The sequence below is a fragment of the Acipenser ruthenus genome, chromosome 2 (assembly GCF_902713425.1).
Source record: "Acipenser ruthenus chromosome 2, fAciRut3.2 maternal haplotype, whole genome shotgun sequence".
In the NCBI taxonomy this organism is placed as follows: domain Eukaryota; kingdom Metazoa; phylum Chordata; class Actinopteri; order Acipenseriformes; family Acipenseridae; genus Acipenser; species Acipenser ruthenus.
The window spans coordinates 20,581,618-20,606,842 of NC_081190.1; the positions used below are offsets into that span (position 1 = coordinate 20,581,618).

The following is a 25,225-nucleotide window of genomic DNA, read 5'->3' on the forward strand; positions in this document are numbered from 1 at the left end:
CTGTGATTGGTTAAAACCTCTACATAGGAGGAAAAGTAGATTAAACTATTGCCACCAGGCAATAGTCTCCATCTGTCATGTGACTGGTTCACATCACTGTCAGTCCCGCCACTTTTTTAAAGGAAGGCCCTCCACCTCCACTCCAACAACAAGATAAAATGGCTGAATGACAAAACTGCTGAACGGCAATTCAATGACTTAACAGAAAATTAATTACAAAATATACTACAAAAGAAATAAAAAAACTTGCAGTCTGAACTTCAAAAACTTTGAGTTTGCCTGCGCGTATGGAGGAGTGAGACTTTTTGACTTTTAACTTTTTGAGAGAGAGCTAATAAAGAGAGTATTTTTAACCACTATTAAACCCAGCCCTGGTGTTCTGCCTTTTCTGCACCGCCGCTGGAAACCCAGCACACAGTCGCTACATTGTTGTCAGAAGTGGAGTCGAGGCAGATACCCCGGCATGCACTTGGAAGCTGGCAGGGGACAGTGTAGAAATGCAAAATTAGATTGGCCCAGCATCGATGTTGAAGCTTTGGACGAAACTAGACTCGCCCATATTAATGGCATGGGTGAACCAGATTTGCCCAGCATTGATTTTGAAGCGTTGGGCGAAACTAGAATGGCCCAGGCTAACCCTGATTTTCAGTGAAAGCTGTTGAAAAAACGTGTTTCGCCCAGTCGTCTTTTTCAAGTTCTGGGCTAATCTAGATTCAGCGAGTGCCAAAAAAAAAAGTGGTAACTTCAGCATTTGTCCAGAAGCCCTTGGCGAAATTATATTGGCCCTGGCAAAACTAGACAGAAGGGCAGCAGTGTGGAGTAGTGGTTAGGGCTCTGGACTCTTGACCGGAGGGTTGTGGGTTCAATCCCCAGTGGGGGACACTGCTGTTGTACCCTTGAGCAAGGTACTTTACCTAGATTGCTCCAGTAAAAACCCAACTGTTAAATGGGTAATTGTATGTAAAATAATGTGATATCTGTATAATGTGAAATAATGTATAATGTGATATCTTGTAACAATTGTAAGTCGCCCTGGATAAGGGCGTCTGCTAAGAAATAAATAATAATAATAATAATAGACTCGCCAGACCACCGGGTTTTGCCCTTAACATATACACTATTCACACCATCTAACGATTGTGAATAAAGTGAATGGCAATCACGTGGTTTCAACAACTGCTGAACTGTTTTTTATTTAGTGGTGTAAATAGGGTATTAGGGCTATTAGAATTTAGAATTGTATTCCAGTACCCATGCCCATCCTTTCACAATCTACCTTTTGTAGGAGGTGGTGGGGTAGTTACAGGGTAGTAATTTAGCTCTTGTTGTAAAGGGACTGGATGAGTTATGCTATATTAGTTTTTAGAGCATCTTTTGCAGATTTTCTAGGTTGTCCTGTTCTTCAGCAGTGAAGTTATTTTGCATACTGATGTGCTTCTATTGTTAGATGTACTTCAGCTGCATAATGGAGCTAATATTTATAATTACAATCAGCTGTTCTAGATTAATTTCCTCAAGCAGAGATGTTATCATACTGCTGAAACAGCTGTGGTCCACTCTTAAAGAAACAGCACATTTAAAAAAGAGATACCTTTATTATCCCAAGTGTAAGTATTTCAAATCCTTTTTGCCATATATTGCAACCCTTGAACCTTCAATTTAATACACATGTGTGTTTTAAAAGCAGCTTTAAGGTAAAATGAGGAGGAAGGCGTCATTATTATATGTGGTTCAACTCTCTCATGTTCTGTCAGAGGCTCTTATCACAGAGCTGTGTCACTGTGTTTTCAAATTCAAAATCCCAGCCCCTACCCACTGAAATAACAGATGAACAACAGATGGAAAAGACAACGTTTACACTCCTGTAGCGAAGCTGCTAAATCCTGCTGCACAATTAACAATTACTACAAGCTTTAATTAAAAATCTAAGATAATTACATTTTCAAGGACAGCTGACACTCTTTTTGCAATATTTCAGGAAGACAACAAAGACAGAATCCCAAAAGAGAAAATCAAATGAAATCATATCAACAAATTGTCCTAAAATCAATATCTGGTGTTCTATTTGGCATGTCTAGCATTTTAAGTCACATGGAAACATTACAGGAATAATCCCCAGTGCTATCTCAAAGCTTCAATAAAAAGTTTTTATGCTGCTTTATTTAAATACAAAGCTGTGGTGCATTTACTGTAAACTGGTGTCGGGTTTTCAGCCACAAAGCTTTACGAGAATTAGATGCACAAGGTTCCCGGAGTAGGATTTTTTTTTTTTTTTTTTTTAAATCATTTCTTTATTTCATTGTTTCTTACCAGAGAGTACTCCAGGCTCACATTGTAATCTTGTTTTGCTCTGGCATGAAGTTTCTTCTGAAAGTCTAAGTATTCCTGGTTGTTTGGTTCCCTGTATGTTATCACAAATACTGTCTGAAAGAAAAGAGAAAAAAAAGAAATCAGACTTTTTAAACATACATTAACTATACCATAGCTACACTGTAGTAACACTTGTGTTACATTATTGTATACATTATATAAGAGTATATGAAGACAAAAATAACTGTTATGTATGGGGTCTATCTTCACAATCATACAATTGTGCGCTAAATACAGTACATGTAAATATTAGTAAACAGTACCTGCGGCGTAACTTCTGTACGTGGTTCATGTAGTGTGTATTGTTCTTTAGGGGTTTCCTGTACAATTATAACAATGTACAGTAAACATTTACCGAGAGGATACTTTCAGCACCCATTTATTAAATAACAACCTACAGAAATACATAGAAAATCATTTTGAAACCATTATTACAAATTAGTTGTGGCTTGAAGAGTATATTATTTTCAGACTATTTAATTTCTTACCAGTTTAATGCCCTACTATGTGTGTTTTATATAATTATCGATTACTGTTTCTGCTTAGATCATTATAAACCGGGCTTACTCCCAGAAGCCTGGTAAATGATGGAAACAGCAATAAACTTATGCAATGAACATCTTTCAGAGAAATCCTAAACTGCAACGGACAACTATGAGGGTGTGCACAAACCCAAACTTCAGTACCAAATATACCATAAAGTGCCCTTTTCTGTTCCATTTCTGAAGTCAATAATCATTCCATTCTGATGCCATGATCATTTCTGACTATGGGTAAGGGACCAGCAGAAGAGCATCAAAATAGCATTCCATTTAAGGTTACATTTGTACTTCTGATTGAAACAGAATGTATTAAAATTAGCTATAGTATGTTTTACATCAGCTTGTAATTTGCAGACGGTGCCTGATCAACACTAAAGCTGGCCCTCTGAATGCTGCCGACAGGTCACAGCTGTAATACTTTCTTAGAAATGAACACATGTTTTACAGAGGCTATTTTCTTGTAAATTTTGCAAAAACATTAAAATAAAGTCCCAATAAAGAGGTTAATATCCCTTATTAGTGTTTATTACATATTAAATATGTAGCACTTTCTCCACTGTTTTAGATGGGGGTTCAGTTACTCTGTTACTAAACTTATCCTCACCATCTCTAAAGTTCAGTAGTTATAAGCTGGCACACTATACTTTCTACTTTCAATAGCACGTCAATATTCTACACACCATTTACAGTCTAGCTGCTTTATTAGTAACATCCCCTGAAAAGTGTTGGTGAAGTCCAATCTGGAAATAATGTAAAACAGCATCATCATGTCATAAGTCACGTGGAAGGTAATCTGACTGGTAGTTGCTTACATACAACACTGGAAGAGGTAAAGGGCGTGGGACTCAGTGGTTGTGACATCAAGGGCTATGCCTTCTGCGAGTGGTAAATCTCCAAAGACACAACTGTGGTCAGAATACAGTGAGAAGCGATTCTTAAAAGTCTGGGAAATGACATCTTCACAAAATTGTAACATATGAGACATTAGAAACACTGACTAATTCCTTGAATAAAGTATGAGCAACTCATATCCAGCAAAACAATCCACATAACCTATAATGCAGGGTAATTATTTGCAGACATATACCAAAAGAAATGTCTTGTTGCAGAATGCAACATGGCGCCTTTGAATAATGATTGGGATGCGATTTAGTGTTAAAGCCCATGCATTTCTGAACATTACAGCCCACAATACTTCATTGGATGGACAGTTTGTGTTTCACCAAAACACCAACATGATTTATGAGTGGTTCAAAGAACAAGAACTCATAAACCTGCCATGACCCTTGCTCTCAAGCCAGTGGAGGACTGGAGGACTGAACTTGTCAGCACCTGCAGGTACCAACATCCCTGGCACCTGTATGCACTGCTCTGACAGGTAAGTGGAATAGCATTCCAGCAGATGTCTATACGAATCCATTGCCCCGCGTGGCAGCTGTAATTCGTTTAATGAGACTTCAAACAAGCACAGAGGGGTTTTCCTACTGTCTCTATTTTATGTCCAAGCTGACAAACACCACATTTAACTGCTAGAACCAAGCTGCAGCACATCTTTGTATAGATTATCTAGGAAAGACCTTTAGTCAGTTCAAGTACTATTGTTTTTGACATCAATACATAATATATTTTGCTTTGCCTACAGTAAATCAGCTTTACGACTCTGGTGGTTGCTGCACTTCAATTCAATCAGTGTTGACTAAGATAAATACTGTATGCAAATGCTACTGTTGGTGAAGCTGAAAAAAAGTAATTTCACACTGTTTTATATTTGAACACAGAAGATACAAGATACAATGGAATAGTAACACAAATAGCTGTGAAATGAAAACAACCTGGTATGGCAGTGTGGCAGGGTGGCAGGGTGGCAGGGTGAAAGCCCTGCCTGTGCATGTATGTGTGTGTTGGTGTGGGGAATATTGGGTTGGCAAAGAGGGGGTTAAATTTCTCCCTGTCAAAACACGTGGGAATGTGGCTGGAGCCAACAAGTGAATAAATGATTAAGTGATTAATTAGGCTTCAGCCACAGGTGTATAAAATAGGTATTCACGGGTGGTAATTAGAAAGGATTAGGATTGATGTTGGTGATAGAGGTGTGGCGCTGTGCTGTCTGCTTTGTTCGTGAGTCTTTGTCAACCTTTTGTTTTGGCTCTTGTGCCAAAAACACACTCTTATTTGTGTGTTTTTGTTTGTATTTATACCGTTTTGTTTGTGTTTATTTTGTTTGAATAAATAGTGCATTAGCGCATTTAAATATGCAGCTTTCTGTGTCTGAGTCTCTGCCCCTGCTGTTACCATCTGGGCTAGGAGGCCACCACGCCACACCCGTATATCTACAAAATGTAAAAAAAAATGTCATATATTGATATTATATTATGGTCGAAGATTTTACCAAGAATTAAAGTTTTTGTTTTATATTTTATTTGGCAGTCTTGCAAGAGAAAATAACAAGGAATAAAAGCAGGCAGAACACAAATGTTTTTTTTTTTTTTTGGTAACAATAATACATTTTCTTGAAAATGGTTGTTTTTATGACAGTAACTATAAACACTTAAAATGACTTTTTGATGGTCATTGTGTTTATTTGAACTAACGGCTCTTCTAGAATGAGCTGAGGCAGAATTGCAAGTGTCACTTCCGGCTGTCACTGCAGAATAACTGTTTTACATGTTCATTTCAATGTTAGAGCTAGGTTTTCCCAGGCAAATTTCTGCAGTCACATGTACTGTATGGCTTAACTGTTCTGGCAAGGTTTGTCAGAGGTCAGGGTTGTACAGCATTATTTATTTATTTTATATAATTTTATGCATGCTCTGTATAGGTTGTTTAACAATATTTTCAGTTTTCTATTAAAAAATGCAATTATAGAAGGCATGTGTACAAAATCTAAGCAACATATTAAAAACGACTCATGAGAGGTTCTGTACCTTAAACACCTCCAATGGGTTGTGCCACTGGTCCTCTGTGTTCTGCCAAGGCTTGTTGGGCCCCCTGAATGCATCAGCTTTGAGACTTTCTGCAAAGACATCCACATAGAAAATGGCATAGTCTTCTGTAGACAGCCCTTCTGTGTGAAACTGGTACATTATCTTCAGGAAGGTATCCAAAGGCCCACAGATATAAATAACTTGGGGGGAGAGAGAGAGAGAGAGAGAGAGAGAGAGAGAGAGAGAGAGAGAGAGAGAGAGAGAGAGAGAGAGAGAGAGAGAGAGAGAGAGAGAGAGAGAATGTTAAACATTACCATCTGCATAAAAAACTAACTTCTATACCATTAAATTGTCTTACTTAAAAATGTATAAAGCACATTAATAATGTATTTTTTACCAGAATATGGGATGCTAATATCTGAATCTAGATAAGTACATTTACATTTACATTCATTTATGTTTGGTGAAGACACAAATCAACATTAGTGTAATGCAAAGCTATCCCGTGTAATGTGGGAGAACACACAGCAATTTAATTTGTGTATCATATTTCACTCTTTCCTGATGTGACGTTATTATAATCCCAACTATAAACTCTTGTATATGTGCTGAATTGCAAGAGTTTTAAAAGCATGGCTTGTGCATATCTTGGTTCAACAGCTCTGCCAAATTGTAAATTAACCACACACACGTACACCAGAAAGCTATAGACAACAAAATGGTGTTGATTAACCAACATGGCAAATCATTTCAATTCCTTTTTATTTATGGTACTGGTTAACAAAAAGTCTTGTGTTTGTGTTTTTTTTTTTTAACTGGGTTAAAATGCCGTAATTAATACCAGACAAGACAAAAATGTATTTTCCTGGGCATTTAAGGCCAATGCAACAACTTAAATATGCCATAAATGTAATAATGCATCAAGTTCAATGCATACCAGTATTTTTTTTATTTTTCTGTAATATGCACCACAGTTACACTTTACCAGGATAGATAACTTTTATGGGCATGTTGCAGTAAATAAATAAAAGTATATGAAAGCAATATTTGATGATATAGGGATCCACATGATTATGATATGATTGTAATGATGCAAGTACTTTTTAAAAAAAATGCTTTATCTACTGTATAGGTTTTTGCAGTTTACTGTTCCACAGTGCATTTTACAAAATGAAAGTCTGCAAGGAAAATGATGGGGAAAATTTATATAATACATGGAGTGCAAGTCTTAAGATAAAATGCATTCTTAATTATAAAAAAGCACTCAAACATGAAAACTTCATTGGCATTTTACCAATGTAAAGCCAACAATTTGACTAATGTTCAGGTTTTATTGTTCAAATAGATCTGTTTTCAATCTAACTAATATAATACAAACACAGCGTTTTGCAGAAAACGAGATCCTTCTTGGCACAGGTAAATACATGGAAACCTCCAACAATTTAAGGTTTAACTAAAATGAACCTAATTAAAAAAAAAATCACCAGACAGATATATTCTAACTGCTGTACCATGATTGTTCAGTCCAAGAACACTGCATTACTGGGTAATCGTTTTCTATTTTTGTGGGCAGGCCTTAAGACTAAATTACCTCCTATTAAAACTGTAATGGCTCGCTAAAAAAATATTTTGACCTTTTGTTGGCGAAAAAACGTTTCTAGTCAGACATGGTTGTGATTTATGCCCAAAAAGAAAAGAAAAAAAGAAATACAAGTGTTCCTTTTAAGGCATTTCTATCTCTGTTTTATGGCCACGATATATTTGTAGTACTCATGATAGGGATTGACTACACTCAGGGGTTTATTTGTGTCGGGTCACACTGGATTCCAGATCCCATACCTTTTTGTCTGACAAGCGAGAATTAAACGGTTTTCAAATGATGAACCTTTGGAAAAAAAAGGTGTTTTTTTGTTGCAAAATAGAACTCTGTGTCCATAAAACGTACAATAAAAAAGGTTTCCTGTTCCATTAATTGAATGACAAAAGTGTTCTGTAACCATATATTCTAGGATGCAACATCAATGAGTAAGAAGATGACTTGTTTTTCCCACAACCCAAACAGCAAAATGCCAAAATAAATAGAGCTTGTCGGTCGTGTTCATCAGATTGGTGGGCCCGCTACTGGTATTGTTCAAACGTGATGATATGTTAAAACACGGCTAGGCAAAGGTCGGCATGCAGCTACCGACACCGACAATAAGACAGGAAACCAACAAGCAGATGAGAACTTATGAGAGCTGCTGTAAATCAGGGTCACTACGTTATGCCTAGAAACAAAAATGCTATCCTTCTTCCTTAATTATGAGATCTGGTAGCTTTCTGTTTACAAATTAACCCCTGAAGACACTTGCACTGTAACCACCCTTGCCATTCTGTCCTGGCTCTTTCATATGAAGAGACTGCTCCTAATGGTTTACAAATAACAGATTTCCACTGTTTTGCATGGTGTCTGGTGGATTAACATCCACCTGAGACCTGAAACTAATTTCAGTTGTATAAAGTATTTGTTTATTTAGCAGACGCCTTTATCCAAACCGACTTACAGAGACTAGGGTGTGTGAACTATGCATCGGAGTCACTTACAACAATGTCTCACCAGAAAGGTGGAGCACAAGGAGATTAAGTGACCTGCTCAGGGTCACACAATAAGAGTGGCTGAGCCAGGATTTGAACCGGGGACCTCCTGGTTACAAGCCCTTTTCATTTAACCACTGGACCACACAGCCTCCTAATTGTGTTGGTTTTAAACCCAAAAAGCCTCCAGAGGTGAAGACGTTAAAGGCGAGCAATCTTGCCCCAGAAAGCCTACAGTATATATTTTTTGTTGGGGTCAGTGGGGAAGGCATATTATTTAGTATAGTTTGGGATACAGGTCTGGATTATTACAAAAATGTAATTGTTACAATAAGAAGTGAGCATTAGTTGCCTTACAAAATGAGAGCAGGCTGACAGTAATATAAAAATAATATATATGGAAAGTTACAGTAGGTAATTGCTGACAGTGCAGACTGTAATTGATTAAGTGTCAGATAGATCAACTTGGGAAGCATATCAAGGTCTTGCCAAAAAACAAAGAGCTCCATTAGACAGCATGCTGCCAATCAAAGCTGGACTGAACGTCATTTGACACTGACTCAGATCCATTAATGAATATCCCTGAATACAGAGGAGGCACTTTAAACTATACATCATATACAGTATATACAGCATATCATAACCGCACACACAGTGTTGATGTAACTTGGTATAGACATACCTCAAGATGATTTTAATAGTATGAGATCACACACAATGACCTTTGAATGAGTTAATATGACTTTCCACATTTTGTAAATGTAGGTCATGGTGACCTATTTTCTTTTTTTTTTTTTATCTTACTAAGGCTAAACTTGGGAGCCACGTGTCTGTTTTTGCTGATGAAACTGAATTAACATGTTATGAAAAGCAATTCCACATGCTCTATGACCTCATGTTTCATGGTACTGACACCTGCAATGCATTATTTCTATCTCTGAAAAAGGGCATTCTGCTCATGGCATGCCATGCCTAGATTACAACTGCATCATCACATTTATAAAATGACAGCTTTTCAGTATTCATACATGAGGTACATAGTACTTAAAGAGTAAGTAGCGGGGTTCTGAAAAATACAGCGTTACACATCCCCAGGTGCTGCTACAACTGTTTAAATAATGTACCTGGAATTTTTCTTTTCACTGTTAACATCCTGACAAGATTTTACAATTTTAACTTTAAAGTCCTCCAGTGCACTGATAGTGTAAGGATTAATGTCCACATTGTCAAACAGGAAACACAGCAATAACGATCCATGATGTGGTATGGAACAGAAATGCCAGTGATTTAGAGGACAGATCTCAAACCCCAGTGCACTAGAGCGGACATTTTGAAAAGATCTTTGAAACAGACTTTAAAGTTATAAGTGTAAAAAGTTGTCATCATGTTAACAATGAAAAGAGAAATTCCAGGTACATTATTTAAACAGTTGTAGCAGCACGTGGGGATGGATAAGGCTATATTTTTTGGAACTCAGCTACTTACTTGTTGCTTTATTAATGTTGGAGCATAATAAATGAACAATGTAGGTACATTAGTGTGTCTAAAACACCAAAGTACATAATGAACGGTATACAGCTATGGACAACAGTTTTGCATCACCCTATAGAATTAACTAATTTTGCTTCATAAAGTCGAATTAAACCTGCTAAATAATGTTATGTCAACATATTGAATTGCATACCGCTTTGTAGTTTTCCATATACGAAAAACTGCCAAAAATTGAAAAATGTGACAGTTCAAAATCTAACATACTGTATTACTATTATGGCTTCCCTTAGATTTGTGCGAAATCATTTTGTGGTATCTTTGATTTCATAACATATTATATAAAATATCTAAATTATTCATATTGTTTTTTTTAAGTATGTCAATCCTAAAATTCTAGGTGATGCAAAACTTTTGGCCACATCTGTACTATACAAAGAAAATCAGTGAATATTATTGCAAAACTGTGCACTGTAATACAGTATCTGGCCATTTACAAAACCGTTTTACGATGCTTTCTCAGTCTATGACAAAGTAATCTGACAATTAAAAAAGAAATGCTTGTGTTAACCCGAGAGAGAAAAAAAGCAAGAAAGCGCTCACACAAACACAAACTGGCTTCGGAGGTCAGCGAAGCAATCTGGTTTGAATCATATAAATCCCTTGTTTTCTTTTCTTTAATATGGTTAAACCAGGCAGTTACTGTAGGTGAAGTGACAACATGTACAAAAGTGAAGCTGAATTCCCCAATGTACTGTTTTATCTGCAGCTGAACCCAACCTGCCCACTATGAGCTCAATGTACTGTTTTAGACCCCTAATAAAATGTACAACTGATTAGTTTCCATCAGTACTGTTCAGTTTGTAGCAGCACGTAACACATGCCAGAGGTCCATCAGTTAATACAGGGTATCGCATCTTACAAGATCGGATATGAAAGGCTCTACTGTATATACAAATGTGTTGCAAGACTCATTATACATTAAACTCAAACCTCTCTTACCAAACCAGAATACGTAATTACTATGGGCACATGGTCAGCACCATAATTACTGTTACAGTTTTTTATCATTAAAACACTGAAATATACAGTTAACATAGAGTTCAAATATGTTGTTTTCAGTTCAAATACAATTAATTAAAAGCAGAGGCTGATGAAAAACTATTTTTATGGGACATGTTATTCACATTTTTGGCGCTATTCGCATTCCTCCATAGACAAAGTCAAGCAAATCTGAAAGCATGAACCTGCCAGCTGCCTAAAAGCTGTAGCACATGTGAAAATACCTTGATCTTTGGGAACATCCCGAACAGATGAGGATGCTAAGCAACCACAGAAATTATATTTGAATGCACCTTCTTATTAATGTCATCACACCAATAATCATATCTTGGTACGGTAGCTTGCACAGTGCTCTCAAATATTCCAGTGATTCGTGGCAATTATACATTTCAAATGGTTTGCAGCTTTCAAATTTCAAGTGTCACAACACTGGTTAACATTTCTGACAGATTGATACATTCCTTTGTCCTTTTGAAAAAACAAACCCACTCTGAATGTGGTAAAGCTGCCAGAATAAAGGAATTGGAAAAATGTCTGGTTGTGCTTTTGGCAAGTCTCTTACTATTATCACGGAAAGACCTGACTGCCTCTGAAACGCTAGACATGTCAAAGCTGACAAACTAAGGGCCTGTTTAATCTAGCATTCCTTAACAATGGCCTGCTAATTCTAATTGAGTTGTTGGTCATATTTATGTAAAAGTGCACTCATTGCAGTGACAATTCTGCTATTAAACAACTGGGAATACATGCATTAAAAGAAAATCAAGCAGGAAACACTTTTTCTAGAACTGAATGTACAATGGCTCATTAAAGTGTCTGTAGCTAACTAAAGTAATTCCATATATCCACTCCTCTATATACACCTCAAACACACAAGTACTCCATTTGATAAAAGAGATCTCTATTTACAAGCCTTGCTTCCAGGTAGTGCTGCACTTGGAAATGGAAATAATCCCCACCCCTTCAACTCTGTCTTCCCTGTCATTAACCAACCAGCTGCATCCCCCTATTGAATGACATGTATTGCTGCCAGGAACTTTTGAAGTAAAACAGATTTCCTTCAAATAAGGAAAGCAAACTGAGAACATTCTTTAACCTAATGTAGTAGCACATATCACATTTTAAAATGAAAATACATGTTTTATATAACATGTGTTTCTTTCAAAACTGCACATTTGAGATCTTCCAAGTGAAGTGCACATCCAATTAAATTCATGGAAATATGTATGTATATATATATATATATATATATAATGTTGGGATAATCGGGGATTATTTTCGTGTTTGGGGTGGGGTTGCCTTGCGAATGACCCCAGCGCGTTGCAGAACATTCACTTAACCCGAATCCGAGCTGAAGAAGATCATTCGAAAACACAAGCAGTGGGCAGCAACGTCACAGTGTGCGCTGGTCTTCTAATTAAAGCTACAGTACCACATTAGCTGCGCAGTGTAACACAACAGAATAAAATAACACATCAAATAGCAAAAACATATAAATATATCCTGACATTTCAAACAGGCATGTTGAGATCACAGGATAAAGTGGACCATATTTATAAAGCATTTACCACCGTGCTAAATTTGCACCAATAGTAAAACAGAAAATTAATTTTTAATATTACAGAATTACCAATTCCTGACTAAGATGCACGTATGAACACTTCAATTAAAACCTTAAGTTATTTGATTTGAGACTTTTAACGACAACAAGCTAAATACTTTGTGAATATGGTCCATTATCTATGGATTTTTATATTTCATATCATTATGTCAACATCATAAGATAGTTTATCGACATAACACACCTTATGAATGACATAGCAGATCTTCAGTCTTGGGTAGTTTAGGTTTCATTTTATTTTATTACTAAAATACTAATTATTAAGTACAGTATATTTAAATGTAATGAAGGTATTCAAGGAATCAATGCTGGGACATTAGTTATAATAATGGACGTCAGATTCAATTTATCCTACAATTAGTTGACAAAATTATATTTTGTTTTGTTAAAGGACAGTTGATCGTGTGAGTTGATGTTTGTGAAATTTAAAATGTGTGTGTGTGTCATATATATATATATATATATATATATATATATATACACACACACACACACACACACACACACACACACACACACACACACAAAGTTATTTGAATATTAGCATTTTTAAATGTTAAATGTTTAATCTATGATTGAGCAGAGCAAAACGAATATGCTTCGCCACCTCATTTCCCTCAACTCATTTCCTCACAATAAGCCTTCACCTGTCGTTTAGAAGCAATTGTTGCTGGAATAGATTGTTCTCGTTTTCAAACGGAAGTACTAATTTTCATTCACGGAAGCTATTGAAGCAGCTTGTGAAATGATCCTGTGAGTATAAGTGCAAATCTGTAACTATTAAACTAAGGAAGTGGCTATTTACTCTGTGGCTGGAAAAAAATACCAAACGCTTTGTTCTATTTCCCCATTTGAAGTGTTTTCATCAAAGTAGGTTCAGACTGAGGACTTAAAAATATGTTTATATAAAAAGGGTGTATATAACAAATGAGAAGCTCGGAGTGGTATTTGACCTGCAGCGTGGAAACAAGAAGCCGGTTTTTTTTTTTTTTTTAATTTTTTTTTTTTTTATGTTTTAGCAGCACAGTAAATAGTTAAATTATATGTATGATGTTTATTACAGTCTCAAACTATGCTATTATCTTATTCAAAGTTTCAAAGAAAACGTTGATTTTTTTATGTTATACAGTATATTACAGTATAGCGAAATAAGTAAAATTCAAAGTGTTGTATATGCCATTGTGGCCATATCCTTTATATTTCGTTCAATTACATACATTACACCAAGTTAGCCCTGGTCTTTAAGGTAATTTCCCGCGTTGGATTCATTGAATTAGTAAACATAAAAACCCATTGTTTTGTACTGATTCAGTTCTCCACGATTAAAAGAGATTTTCAAATCAGATTTTAGTAAATTGTCGCCTGGGTTTTGTTATTTTATTACTATTATGGGGTGTAGTTGTACTGGTCGTGTATCTATAATGTTTAATATTATTACTGTTTGATTTTACTTTGTATAGCTCGTCGATTTATATTTCCAAAAATAATGGATAGTTTTCAATATTTCAATAACTGATACTGGATTAAATCCTTCGTTTAATCCATTCATTGTGTTTGTTCACAATTACAGTCTTCCAAACTATCTAGCCTTTTCGACGACGTTTGTCATCGATATTTTCCGAACATGTTACATAAAACCATTAAAACAAAAAAGTAAAAACTAAAAACAATACAATTAACATAACGGAAATAAAACGTGGTATGTAGGAGTCAACAAATTGATCTTTAGAAGTCATTGATCAAAAATGCAAAACCTTTTCTCTAATGGGGTAAGACTACATTAGCTGCATAATAAACCCTGCCATTAATGTGTCGGCGATCACGAGGAGCAAAAGGTTACTCCCATATAATAAATAAAGTCTGAGTGAAAATTCCAGACCATTTAAAAAGCATACATTTCGTTTTGACATGTTAGAATCCGACTTCCATTCTCGCATCAAGCTGTCATCAATATATACCGGATAGAGAGATCTGAAACAAAGCTACAGAACGGCAGCAGGTGGTCAAAATCAATAGAGTACCACTAAACACTATACCAGTCAGTTATTTTAAGAGTGTCGCACACCATTTGGCTATTCCATTTACTAGGTATCTCATATCCAGGGTAACATATTTACATACACGTAGTCTCTACAACTGTAAGGTTCCCAACAACTGCATACCAACTTTCAACAAATTGGTACCTAAATTATGGGATAGTAATATTTATGGGCATTTGTAAGTATGTATTAAGGGAGATATATATATATATATATATATATATATATATATATATATATATATATATATATATATATATATATATAGGTATATGTGTGTGTGTGTGTATGTATGTATGTATGTATATATAATGTGTATGTATGTATGTATACGTATAGATTTGTTTTAATGAAAGCATGCAAATATGCCCAGACTCACTTCTGCCACTGTTTTTAATGTGCTGGACAATTTCTTTGTAATCAATCTTCTGTGGCTCAGGGTAAAGATGGGCACCGACAGTAATGTTTTCCAACTCCAAGATGCTGTAGATACCCTCAATTAGAAAGTAATAGGGGCGGTCATCCGTTTTGATGTCATGATAGATTATAACAGCCCGGGAAGTCCAGTTAAAATAAGAGTGGACATAATTGGCAAACTCTCCAAGTTTTGTAGTGGACGGCCCCGTCCTGACAATAGTCTTGTACTCATCCTTTTTGGCGAACCCATAAGCGGGAGCCCAAGCTGTGATCAGAGGGAGCTTCCAGTGCGTAGCAAACCTGCCCACTGAAGCAGCAGAGTACACGCATCCAGGTCCGACAAAAACGTCAGGGTTCGTGTACAGCTTTAAATCCACGGCGTTTATTTGGGCTAGTGTCTGAGAGCATCCACTACCTTCGTCCTCAGTGCTTTCGGTCACCACGGTGATGTTGTACCCCTTCAACAGTCTGTCGTCCTTCTGAATCGCTTCGTTTGCCATGTGGATGGCTGGAGTGACTCTTGGCAGAGCCCAGGGATATTTGCTGTAATTGTTGGGCAGCATCACAGCCATTGTGATGTTCTTTTTTAGATCTGATTGACCAGTTGTTAAAAGAGAAGAAATGGACATTAAAAATAAGCCATATCCAAGTTGCAGTTCGTATCCAAAACCCATTTTGACAGAGTAGGTAGAAGACTTCACATTAGGCTTAGATTAGAAAAAAAAAAAAAAACACCTGGTGACACAAACGGCGACTTAAAAATAAAGTTCAACTGAAAATCCAAAAGCAGACGTTATTACTTTATTTGTCTTAGTTAAATACACAATATATATTATTCAGAATAATCCATAGATTTTGTATTTTTTTTTTTCATCAGGTTTTATAAATTCCTCGGGGTTCCGTTTAAGTCTTTGCAGGAGTTTTTGCAGGGCATAACTGACATGTGTCCCATTGCCAGTTCAGATACTTCTCTCGCTACTCTTCAGCGAGTCCTGTCGTGTGTGTGTGTGTGTGTGTGTGTGTGTTAGCATCCATCCAGAGGACTCCAACTTAAAACATCAGCAAAACCCTCAGCTCTGCCCGCCTCAAAACGTCATACAAAGGCAGGTACGATAGTCCAAATAAAACAGACTAACGGCGCCATCTGCTGGACAACCCCAAAACAAAATGATTATACTGTAGTTGCAGAAACACTGCCGTCTAGTGTAGGCCTATCCCAGAGATTCTTCCCTATCTGGCCTGTGTCCCAGTTCAGGATTCACTTTGACTGGGTGCATAACAAGTGGCTTTCCCCACCCTTGTATTCGACAGCTGGGACAACCTCCTGTCCAGGTATTTGTTACAAGTGTGTCCTTAATTGGTAAAATCATCCAATTCCGCTCCTAACCAGCTCATAGAGCTCTAAATAAATTATACCTATTGAACATGTAATGGATTCCAAGATATGGGGTAGGCAATGTTACAACTAACCCCAATACATTCAGACATTGGAGTAATGAGATGTTTCATCCCGTTTATGTTTAAGGTAAATAAATAAATAAATAACAAAAAACAAAAAAAGATTGAATAAGGACTATTTTAAAACCAATAAAAAAAAGTATGATTAAGATCTAAACACCTACAAAATGATGTTCTTATATTTAGCATTTATCTGATTATTTCAAAGTTGCTGTGCTTTGGACATTCATTAATAATGGGGACTAGTGTGATATCTGCTGGTCAAACTGGTGCATAGCTGCCCTTCCTATTGTTCCATTCTTCTTTAATCTTCATCTGTAAACTGCAGCATTTTTGTTTTTATATAAAACATTACTGAGCTGCTATATCTTGCTCTATGAATTACCTGACAATTTAATGTATCTATTTCCCCAGTCTGTCACTTTATCAATCCTAACTTCATATATGTCACCTAATTGATTTCACTTTTATAACTGTGAGGGTGTAAAACAGTTACTTGTACTGCAAAGGTGGAGAGGAAATAAATTATAATTTTTTGCATAAGAGGTCATGTTGGTGGCAACTTGTATAAATGATTATCATCTTTATGAAGATTTGTTTCCATGATTGTAAGGCACTTTGATTATTATTATTATTATTATTATTATTATTATTATTATTATTATTATTATTTGTTTAGAAGAAAATAGATTTGTTGAACAGGCCTGGGAAGACTTCTTGAGTTAAAGAGATGGGCCATTCATGAAAATGTAATGTTTGTTAAATTCGATGTGGCATTGATATCAAACTAGTAATGTAGCAAGCCAATGACCTGATCAAACATGTACTGTATTACATAGTGTTGTATTTGAATTATTTACACAATAAAGGTGGGACCAGTAATACTGTTGGTAACACAAAATAAGAGGTAAGAAAACGGATTGCAAAAGCTTGGTTATCACTCCATATTGCCTACAGCATTGGAATAGTTCATGTTTCAGTGGGTTGGAGGCACACAATCAGATCAGCAGAAAAAAGCACAACATATATAAATAAGCCTTTCAAGAACGCAAACCATGCAGCTTGGATATGGCTTATTTTCCATAAAATTCTTTACCCCCACCTCTAACAAACCTTGAATCGAGAACCACCTTAAAAGCTGAATATGTTGTGAAGAGTTATGTGGGGTGCTCTCTCCTCACTGGGTAATCCCTCAGGTATTTACAGTCTGTTCAGGTTTCAATTAAGGTTGTGGATACCAAAGGTAATGAATGCGAATGGTCCCTCTGAAACCACATTAGTAACCATGTTTCTCTAAACAGGCCATTACCATTTGCTTCCTGTGTTCGGTGACCTTTTACTTTAGATGTTAGCTTGTGCAGTTCTGGGGGCGTGGAGCTGGGGGCCTCTAATTTCCTGTCAATTAGTACCTATTTTTCTATTTAAGTCCTGATCACTTGCACCTTCGCTGTCTAGTGTTTCACTTTCCTCCTCCTCCACCTTTCATACATGCCTTTGCATCGGTCATCTCTGGGGGGCAAGAGCACCCCTTTACAGAAGTCTCAGATGCTGGGTACCTTCTCTCCTTCATAACTCCTTTCGTGTCCTGGTCTGTCGGGACTGACTTCCTCTCCCAAGGGGCGGCTCCTCGAGTCATAACCCTCATATGTGTTTTCGGTCGCTGGATCCTCTGCCCCTGGGATGTGTCGGCATCGTCGCCCTCAGTCAGCGACCGCTTTCTATTCTAGTTTCCATGTCCGGGCTGTCGGTCTGCTACTAGTCAGGGCTTCGCCCGCTCTTCTATCTTAAGTCCGGTCCTTTCTAGCCGGTACCCTGTCCTACTAACTGCTCCTTTCTGCTTCCTCTGCCCTATGCTTACATGCCCCAGCTCACAGCCCATTAAATGAGCACAAAAGATGTTTGCTAATATAGTATGCATTAACCTACATTATGCAGTGTACAGGATGTGCACAGCTCTAAGGTAATGGATGGTAATTAATTGTGCCTTCAAAAAAACAAGGCTACTTTTGTGGAAATCTACATTTTCCATTGCCGAGTACTGAATTTTGATTTTCAGGGGTGAATCTGCTCTAACTATAAACAGAGCCTTTAAGACAACCGTTGAGGTAAAAATAAATAAATAAATAACTGCACAAGCTTGTACTGCAGACATTTTTTCATCTTTCTTTGTATGGACTGATAATTGCTGAGGTGTCTTCAGATGGTAACCATCACCCCTCTTCAAAGATTCAGTGCTTTGTCAAACAGTGCATGAGTTGCTGCTCTGAACAAAAATAAATAAATAAATCAACCCTCTAAAAGGTTGAGAAATCTTAGTATTATGTTTTATAACACAGTTACACACCCAGAATCTTGGATCACGGACATATTGCCAACAACATTTTCTTCAGCCATGTTCTCAAAAATAGAATTTCAAGACCAAATTTTTTTTTTTTTTTGTAATGTCCAGTTACTGAATTGCAACTTTGTTTTCAGGCTTATCCTTTTCAAGAAGTACCCAGGTATTCCATACAATAATCCTTACACTACCAGTGCACTAGAGCAGACATTTTGAAAAGAGCTTTGAAACAGAGTTTCAAGTTATAAGTGTAAAACGTTGTCAGGTTCTTAACAATGAAAATTAAAATTAAAATTACAGGTAATGTGACAGGGAGCCCTGTCACTAGTTCGTGGAGTGTGTGTGTGCCTTTGTGAAAGCAGCTGGGATGTGTGGCAGGAGACGCATTGCTAGGCGACCAATTGAGCAGTGGGCTCATCCTGCGCTGAGCCGATTGTAAGGTCCGGATTGGCTGGGGGGGGGGGGGGAAGGCCCGTGCTTGCTGCATGGAGTTAAAAAACAATCTGCGTCACAGCTCAAGGCTTCTGCACGGCCATTGACACACAGTCGGGCGCTGAAGGAAAGCGTGTGTCTGTTGACATCAAGGAGAGGAGTGTCCACTCTGCAGGAACTACTACAGAAACCTTCAACTGCAAGACGGTGCCTGTGAAGGCGCTTGCTCAGCCAGCTGGCAGGCCGGGACTTCGGGAGCAACAGTAATAGGTCAGTTTAGGGGACGTGGATCCCAGAACAAGTATACAAAGGGTTACCGTAGGGTAGTAGGTTCCTGGAATGGGCAGTTTCTTTTAGTGAGACTAGCGCTCGCCATTTTGTGTGGCAATGGTCGTGCAGTAGCCCCGAGCTGTGGTGCAGACGCTTTAGCCCGGGCCTAGCAATGGGTCTCCTGCTACGAGTTGCAGCTGCTTTCCCAAAGGCGCACACACGCACACTCCATCCAGCGACAGGGCTCCCTGTTACACGTAGGTTATTTAAACAGTTGTTGCAACACGTGGGGACGTGTAACGCTATATTTTTCGGAACCCTTCTACTTAATCTTTAACCATGCAATGTAAAATAAAGAAATGTTTCTTCAAATATTGGTGGCAAAATTGGATGAAACATTTCCTTTAGCTGGTTCACCTGTGCTTTTCCTTTGCTGGAGAAATGTTTCCCATTAACTGGGTAACCTGTTCTTTCAGATTGCCTACATTACCCAAGTAACCTGTACATCCTTATTACATGGGCACCTGCACTTTCTTTCTGCTAGAAAAACATTCCCTATTATTTTAGATAGATATACCTTTAATGTACTTCAGTGCTTTCACCTTCTTCTTGGCACTCTAATTGGAGAATATGAATATGTACACTCAAGAACACAGGAATTGGCCCAACCTGAAGCTGGTGGCCACATTGATGAAATTCGACAAAGAGGTTTGGGAAGGAGTTCTATGTAATTAATGACAGCTTTGTCCATGTGGTACACAAACTAGTGTGACACATAGAAAAGGGTATAAAGGATGGTATTCGGTGACCAGGGGCCAGCTGCACTTATGTTCGAGATCTTCAGCTCTGACAGCAGTGCAATTGTGCCAAAAAGTACACAGTTACCGTTGCAGGAAGCATTTTACAGAAATGTCAAAATAATGTTTTAATGGTGTATAAATATACAAAAATAAAACATTTCTAAAACCGATAGGCCATTGAGTTCATTCATCATTTACATCCCAGATGACACCTATTACCAGCAAGAGTTTGTATTGCAATTGGTATCATCAGGAGACACATCCACAGCACACACAGCTGCATGTGCTACAAGCCAAGCTGCTGCTGCAGTTACTGTTTGTAAAAGTTAGCTCGGGGTAACTCTCAGGTGAGAATAATGAATAGGTGAATTCAAAGACTTTTATCCGAGTGCACCGTGCTGCTACCTGGCTGGAAAGAATGAAGACACTAATTCTGTAACTGCAGCCAAAGGTGTAAACAGTGCCACAAAGCAACCACATACTTCGGAACCGCCTGAAGCAGTTCATCATTCTGAAAAACTACTGAGAGTTAGTTCATGTGATCCCAAAGACAGGAAGCAGCACAGCAAATGGTGATACATCTTATAAGTACTGTTACAGTAGTTTTTGTTTACCACCCCTTTATTCTTACAGCAAAGATTGTAGTTTAATGCTTTACCAGTTGATGGCAGCAAAGATGCATTAAATTAAACATCAGGTATTAAAGAAAAACTTCTGTAGTGTCCTCCACAGTTTCTCTACCCATTTATAGCTAAACTTAAAAACACATTGTATTATTTTTTTATTTAAACCTTTTAAAACATTTCTCAAAGTTTACAAATATTTAAGTTAAAGCAAATACAATATTTATGTACCTCTTTGTGTAAAGCAGGGGTTCTCAAACTATGAGGCATGCAACTGTTTCAGGGGAGGCACAGTGCCTGTCCCTGCCACCTCGTTTGTTTAGTTAAAGATGCAGCTCTCTGCCACTGTAACGTACAGGCTTTTAGTTTAGAGCGATTCAGATAATAAGCAGATGCCAGACGCTAATACGCTCTCTTTTAATGCCAAGTGGTACAGAAGCACAAGCCCTCTAAAAACTCGCTACACAGACAACTAATCCGAAACAAACATGAGGCCCATCTCCCTAGAGGGACGCACACTCCAGAGAGACGACCTCTGCTGGCGCTGCAGCCAGCCCGGCCACCATCACGTCAGATGCCGTTGTCCAGCAAGAGTCACCTCCGATCCTGGTGGGAAACTGCAGCATGACGGGGTAGAGGGGGAACCGCCGGTCTGAGCTCCTACCACCCCGAAGGCAAAAAGCGCCAGGCTGCGGCTGTGGGTCGTATTGGTCGGGGCAGCAGCCTGAGCCTCCTCTTACAGCTCAATGGAGTGGTGTGTCACGCCCTGGTCGATACCGACAGCCTGGTTCAACCCGGCGCCCCACCTCCATGAAGATGAAAATGATGACTCAAGAGTTGATGCTGATGCTGGGCCGACAAGTAATGTCCATTCGGATTGGGAACCACGCCATACAGCACGAATTTTGTCTGGTGTCAATCTGGGACGACTACATTATCGGCTTGGAGCTGCTTACTAGGCTGGAGGAATGTCTGGATGTGAGTGGACTGAACCTTCCCACTGAACCTTCAGTTCTTTTGAGCTGTAGGGGGGAATAGCCACAGCGAGGGGAAAAATGACTGGGTAGAAAATCAGGGTAAAATAATTGGGCACACTAAATAATAATAAATACATTTAAAAAATGCTTTTACATTGGGCAAGGACTGCGGCAGTTCAAAGTTATGCCGAGCGAGTGTGGTGACCTGGACGATCTGCTGGTACATGCAACCGCTTTCGCAGGGGCTCTAGCAACCTAAGAACTGTGTTTGCATGGATCCGCTAAGTGGGGCTCCGGTTGCACTCGGGAAAATGTCACCTGCTATGGAGACAAATCTGTTTTCTGGGACACATCATGGGGGCAAATGGCGTGCCTATGGATCCTGAGAAAGTGACAGCCGTGCAGGACTGGCCCACTCCACACTCTGTCCAAGACGTGTGCAGGTTCACGGGACTGGCCTCATACTACCACCGCTTTGTGAAGGATTTTGCAAGTATTGCCCAGAAAAGTGGGCTGTGAAACAACTTTCCAGAAGCTGTGGGAAAGCCTTGCCCATGCCCATCGTAGTTTTTCCCGATCCCCAAGGGACCTTCATATTGCACAAGGACGCTAGCGATGTGGGTATCAGGGGAGTTCTGTATCAAGAGAGAGAGAGAGGAGAGAGAGTGGTATTTCAGCCGGTCCCTCAGTAAACCTGAGCAGAACTATTGTGTCACCCGCAGGGAGCTGCTGGCCATTGTACAAGAGGTGAAACACTTTTGACTCTACCTGAATGGCCACCATTTCCGCCTCAGGATAGACCACGCCTCCTTGAGCTGGCTGCTTTGCTTCAAGGTGTGACATACACTCCTTTGTGATCCTGGGATGGAACCTCCAGTTGCCTTTCCTCACTATCAGGAAGGGCTGGCACATAGAGATCCTGAATAAGGTTCCCATGTTGATAAATAAAATATGTTCCCTACTGGTTGAGATACGCCTCCTCCCATTTCAGCCTGCTAAAAAAACAGTTCATGTATCTGAAGGCTAATTTCTCCAGTTCTAAGTTTCTTTCTAGTTTCTATAATCCCATGCATCACCTTTCCTCTAGCCAGGAAACCTGTATTGAATAGAATTAGACAGATGTGTAAGCACCCTTCAGATTTGTACACTTTGTGGTGGTGAGTTCTGGAGTCCCATTTCTGTCTTCAGCTTGATCATTTGGTCTTGGATGTGAGATATGACACAGGTAAGTGATTACTGAGATATGAAGCACACATCATTGGGCTACAATAAGAAAGATTTTGCTCCTGTGAAATGTCTGCACCACTTTTTTTTTCTAAATTAAATTCAATAATGGTTTGAAGGTTTAAATGAACAAGTATGTCAGTGACATACAGTATATTCCCATGCACTGGCTGTAAATACAAAACTAGACCTATCAGTGTCATACAAAAGTAAATTCACATGCCCTACATCCACCATATGGAAAAGTAAAATGTAACTGTGACTTACAAACACATGGATCGATACACTCCCTGATTCTGCTGTCCCCAATAACTTGTCATAAATGTCATACACAGGTTTCACCACAACTTAACACACACTTCCATTTGCCCCTGGATTCTGATACACTCAATAACTTGTTATGACAAAGTCCTAAGAAGATTTAATTAGCTTGAAGCTATTTGTATTTTTCCCTTTGTCATTAACATTGTCCAAGACATGGAGCAATGTGCTGTGGCTGAACATAATGGGCTTCACCAATAGTGAATGTAAATTGAAATCAAAATATCAACAGAAAAAACAAGGAACTTGAGACACATTTTCCACTATAGAAGCGGCATCTCCTGCCTCTGGAGGATACTTGCCAAATGCCATGCTTTCAGCGATGGCTACCCTGAAATACTGTGTCAGTCTCATTAATTTTCTTACCTAACCACTTACCGGTCATAGCATGCTGTTCCATTGACTCGCCTTATCCAGGACCGGCGGGGTTCTGCCTGTTTCTATGTCTAAGCTATTGTGTAGTACTTCATCGGCCTATGCCGTGAACGTCATTATACTTTGGAGAGAGGGCGAGCAGTTCCAAAGCGGAAACCCCTCCCGAATCCTGACTGCGGGACTCACAGACACAGAAAAAAAAGGATACCAACCAAATTAAAACAAACCACCCGGAAACACACGCACATTCTACTGTAAAACAAGAAAACTACATAAAATAAAACGCCTAAGGAAAAAGTAGCATTGACATAAAACTGTCTGCACAACAACTCGGGATATTTTTTTCTTAACAGTGCTTGAATGTTTTGAATCGAGCGTCCATAGGTGTTCCGACATTACAAGAGAACTGGACCGACCGGGCAATGATTCCCAATACCTGAATTTCAAGGATCCTGAGAGGTAGGCACCAGTACTAATATCGGAGATCTTGTTCGCTAAGCATCTAGTAAACACAAGCTGATGACATCCGTGTCGTGTGTGTTTGAAAGAGGGTAGCAACTTTGCAGAGAGCTGGTCTGCTCAGTACAGTCGATAAAATAAGATAAGAAACAAAGAAAACCTTTACCGCAATGCTAGACTTGCTGTTTATGTCCTGTGAATAAGCACTATATAGAAAATATAGCATTGTCCAAATCACGTTTTCTTTTAATTATTGATTTCTTTATGTAAATAGCCGAATCCAACAAATTGTTTTTTTTATAAAGTTCAAACTAGAACATATTTTTGAGGATGCTTGGCGGGGGGCGCGATTGTGCTGCATATAATAATTGGTTATTTGTATTATTGTGTAAACCAGACTTTCGTGGAAAAATAAATAAATAAAAAAAAACTGGAATAATTAATTCGTCTCCGTGCATGCACTTTTTCGTGTTTCACATAATAATATAACACTGACAGCGACGAGGGCGCGACAGTGTCGCTGATGTTTAAGTTTGTGGTATTGTTTTTATTTATTTATTTATTTATTTATCTATTTTGCCACAGCGGTGTCATATTGATGTATCCATCGCGTGCATTGCTAGAGCTTCAATTGTTTTGGTAGTCGCCATGTTAAGATGGGGCTGCTTGAGAGGCGGCACAGAAATCCCTGATACTGTACAGAGATCGCCTGGACTTCTTGCCAGGTCGATTAAGTGCGGTTCCCACCCACATACATACATACAGTACAGCATTCCCATGTCACAATGACCAAAGAAACAGTTTTGCACCATGGGGCAGGAGCGGGGTTGTTTTTAGTGAAAACCCCACTGGAGTCTGTACAGACCCATAACAAACAAATACATTGATGAATCTTGGTTGTTCTTATTGGT

General features: G+C 38.4%; 2 protein-coding genes across 5 annotated transcripts in view; one reads left to right on the top strand and one right to left on the bottom strand.

Moving 5' to 3' along the window:
• The window catches only part of LOC117963557 (atrial natriuretic peptide receptor 2-like), a 62,923-nt gene extending 46,873 nt beyond the window's left edge, over window positions 1-16,050 (bottom strand). For both annotated transcript variants that reach the window (XM_058991611.1, XM_058991622.1), the window contains exons 1-3: window positions 15,000-16,050; window positions 5,837-6,036; window positions 2,311-2,424 (exon numbers count right to left, since the gene is read on the bottom strand). In XM_058991611.1, the coding sequence (XP_058847594.1) occupies window positions 2,311-2,424; window positions 5,837-6,036; window positions 15,000-15,711 (1,026 nt within the window). In that variant the 5' untranslated portion in view covers window positions 15,712-16,050. The remainder of the gene's footprint in view (window positions 1-2,310; window positions 2,425-5,836; window positions 6,037-14,999) is intronic.
• A 7,883-nt stretch (window positions 16,051-23,933) lies between these two features.
• The window catches only part of LOC117409278 (tyrosine-protein kinase Fer), a 103,302-nt gene continuing 102,010 nt past the window's right edge, over window positions 23,934-25,225 (top strand). Inside the window, exon 1 of one of the 3 annotated variants that reach the window (XM_058991640.1) lies at window positions 23,934-24,314. The gene's annotated coding sequence lies outside the window, so the exon portion shown is untranslated. The remainder of the gene's footprint in view (window positions 24,315-25,225) is intronic. The other 2 variants (XM_058991630.1, XM_058991644.1) reach the window with 2 other exon arrangements.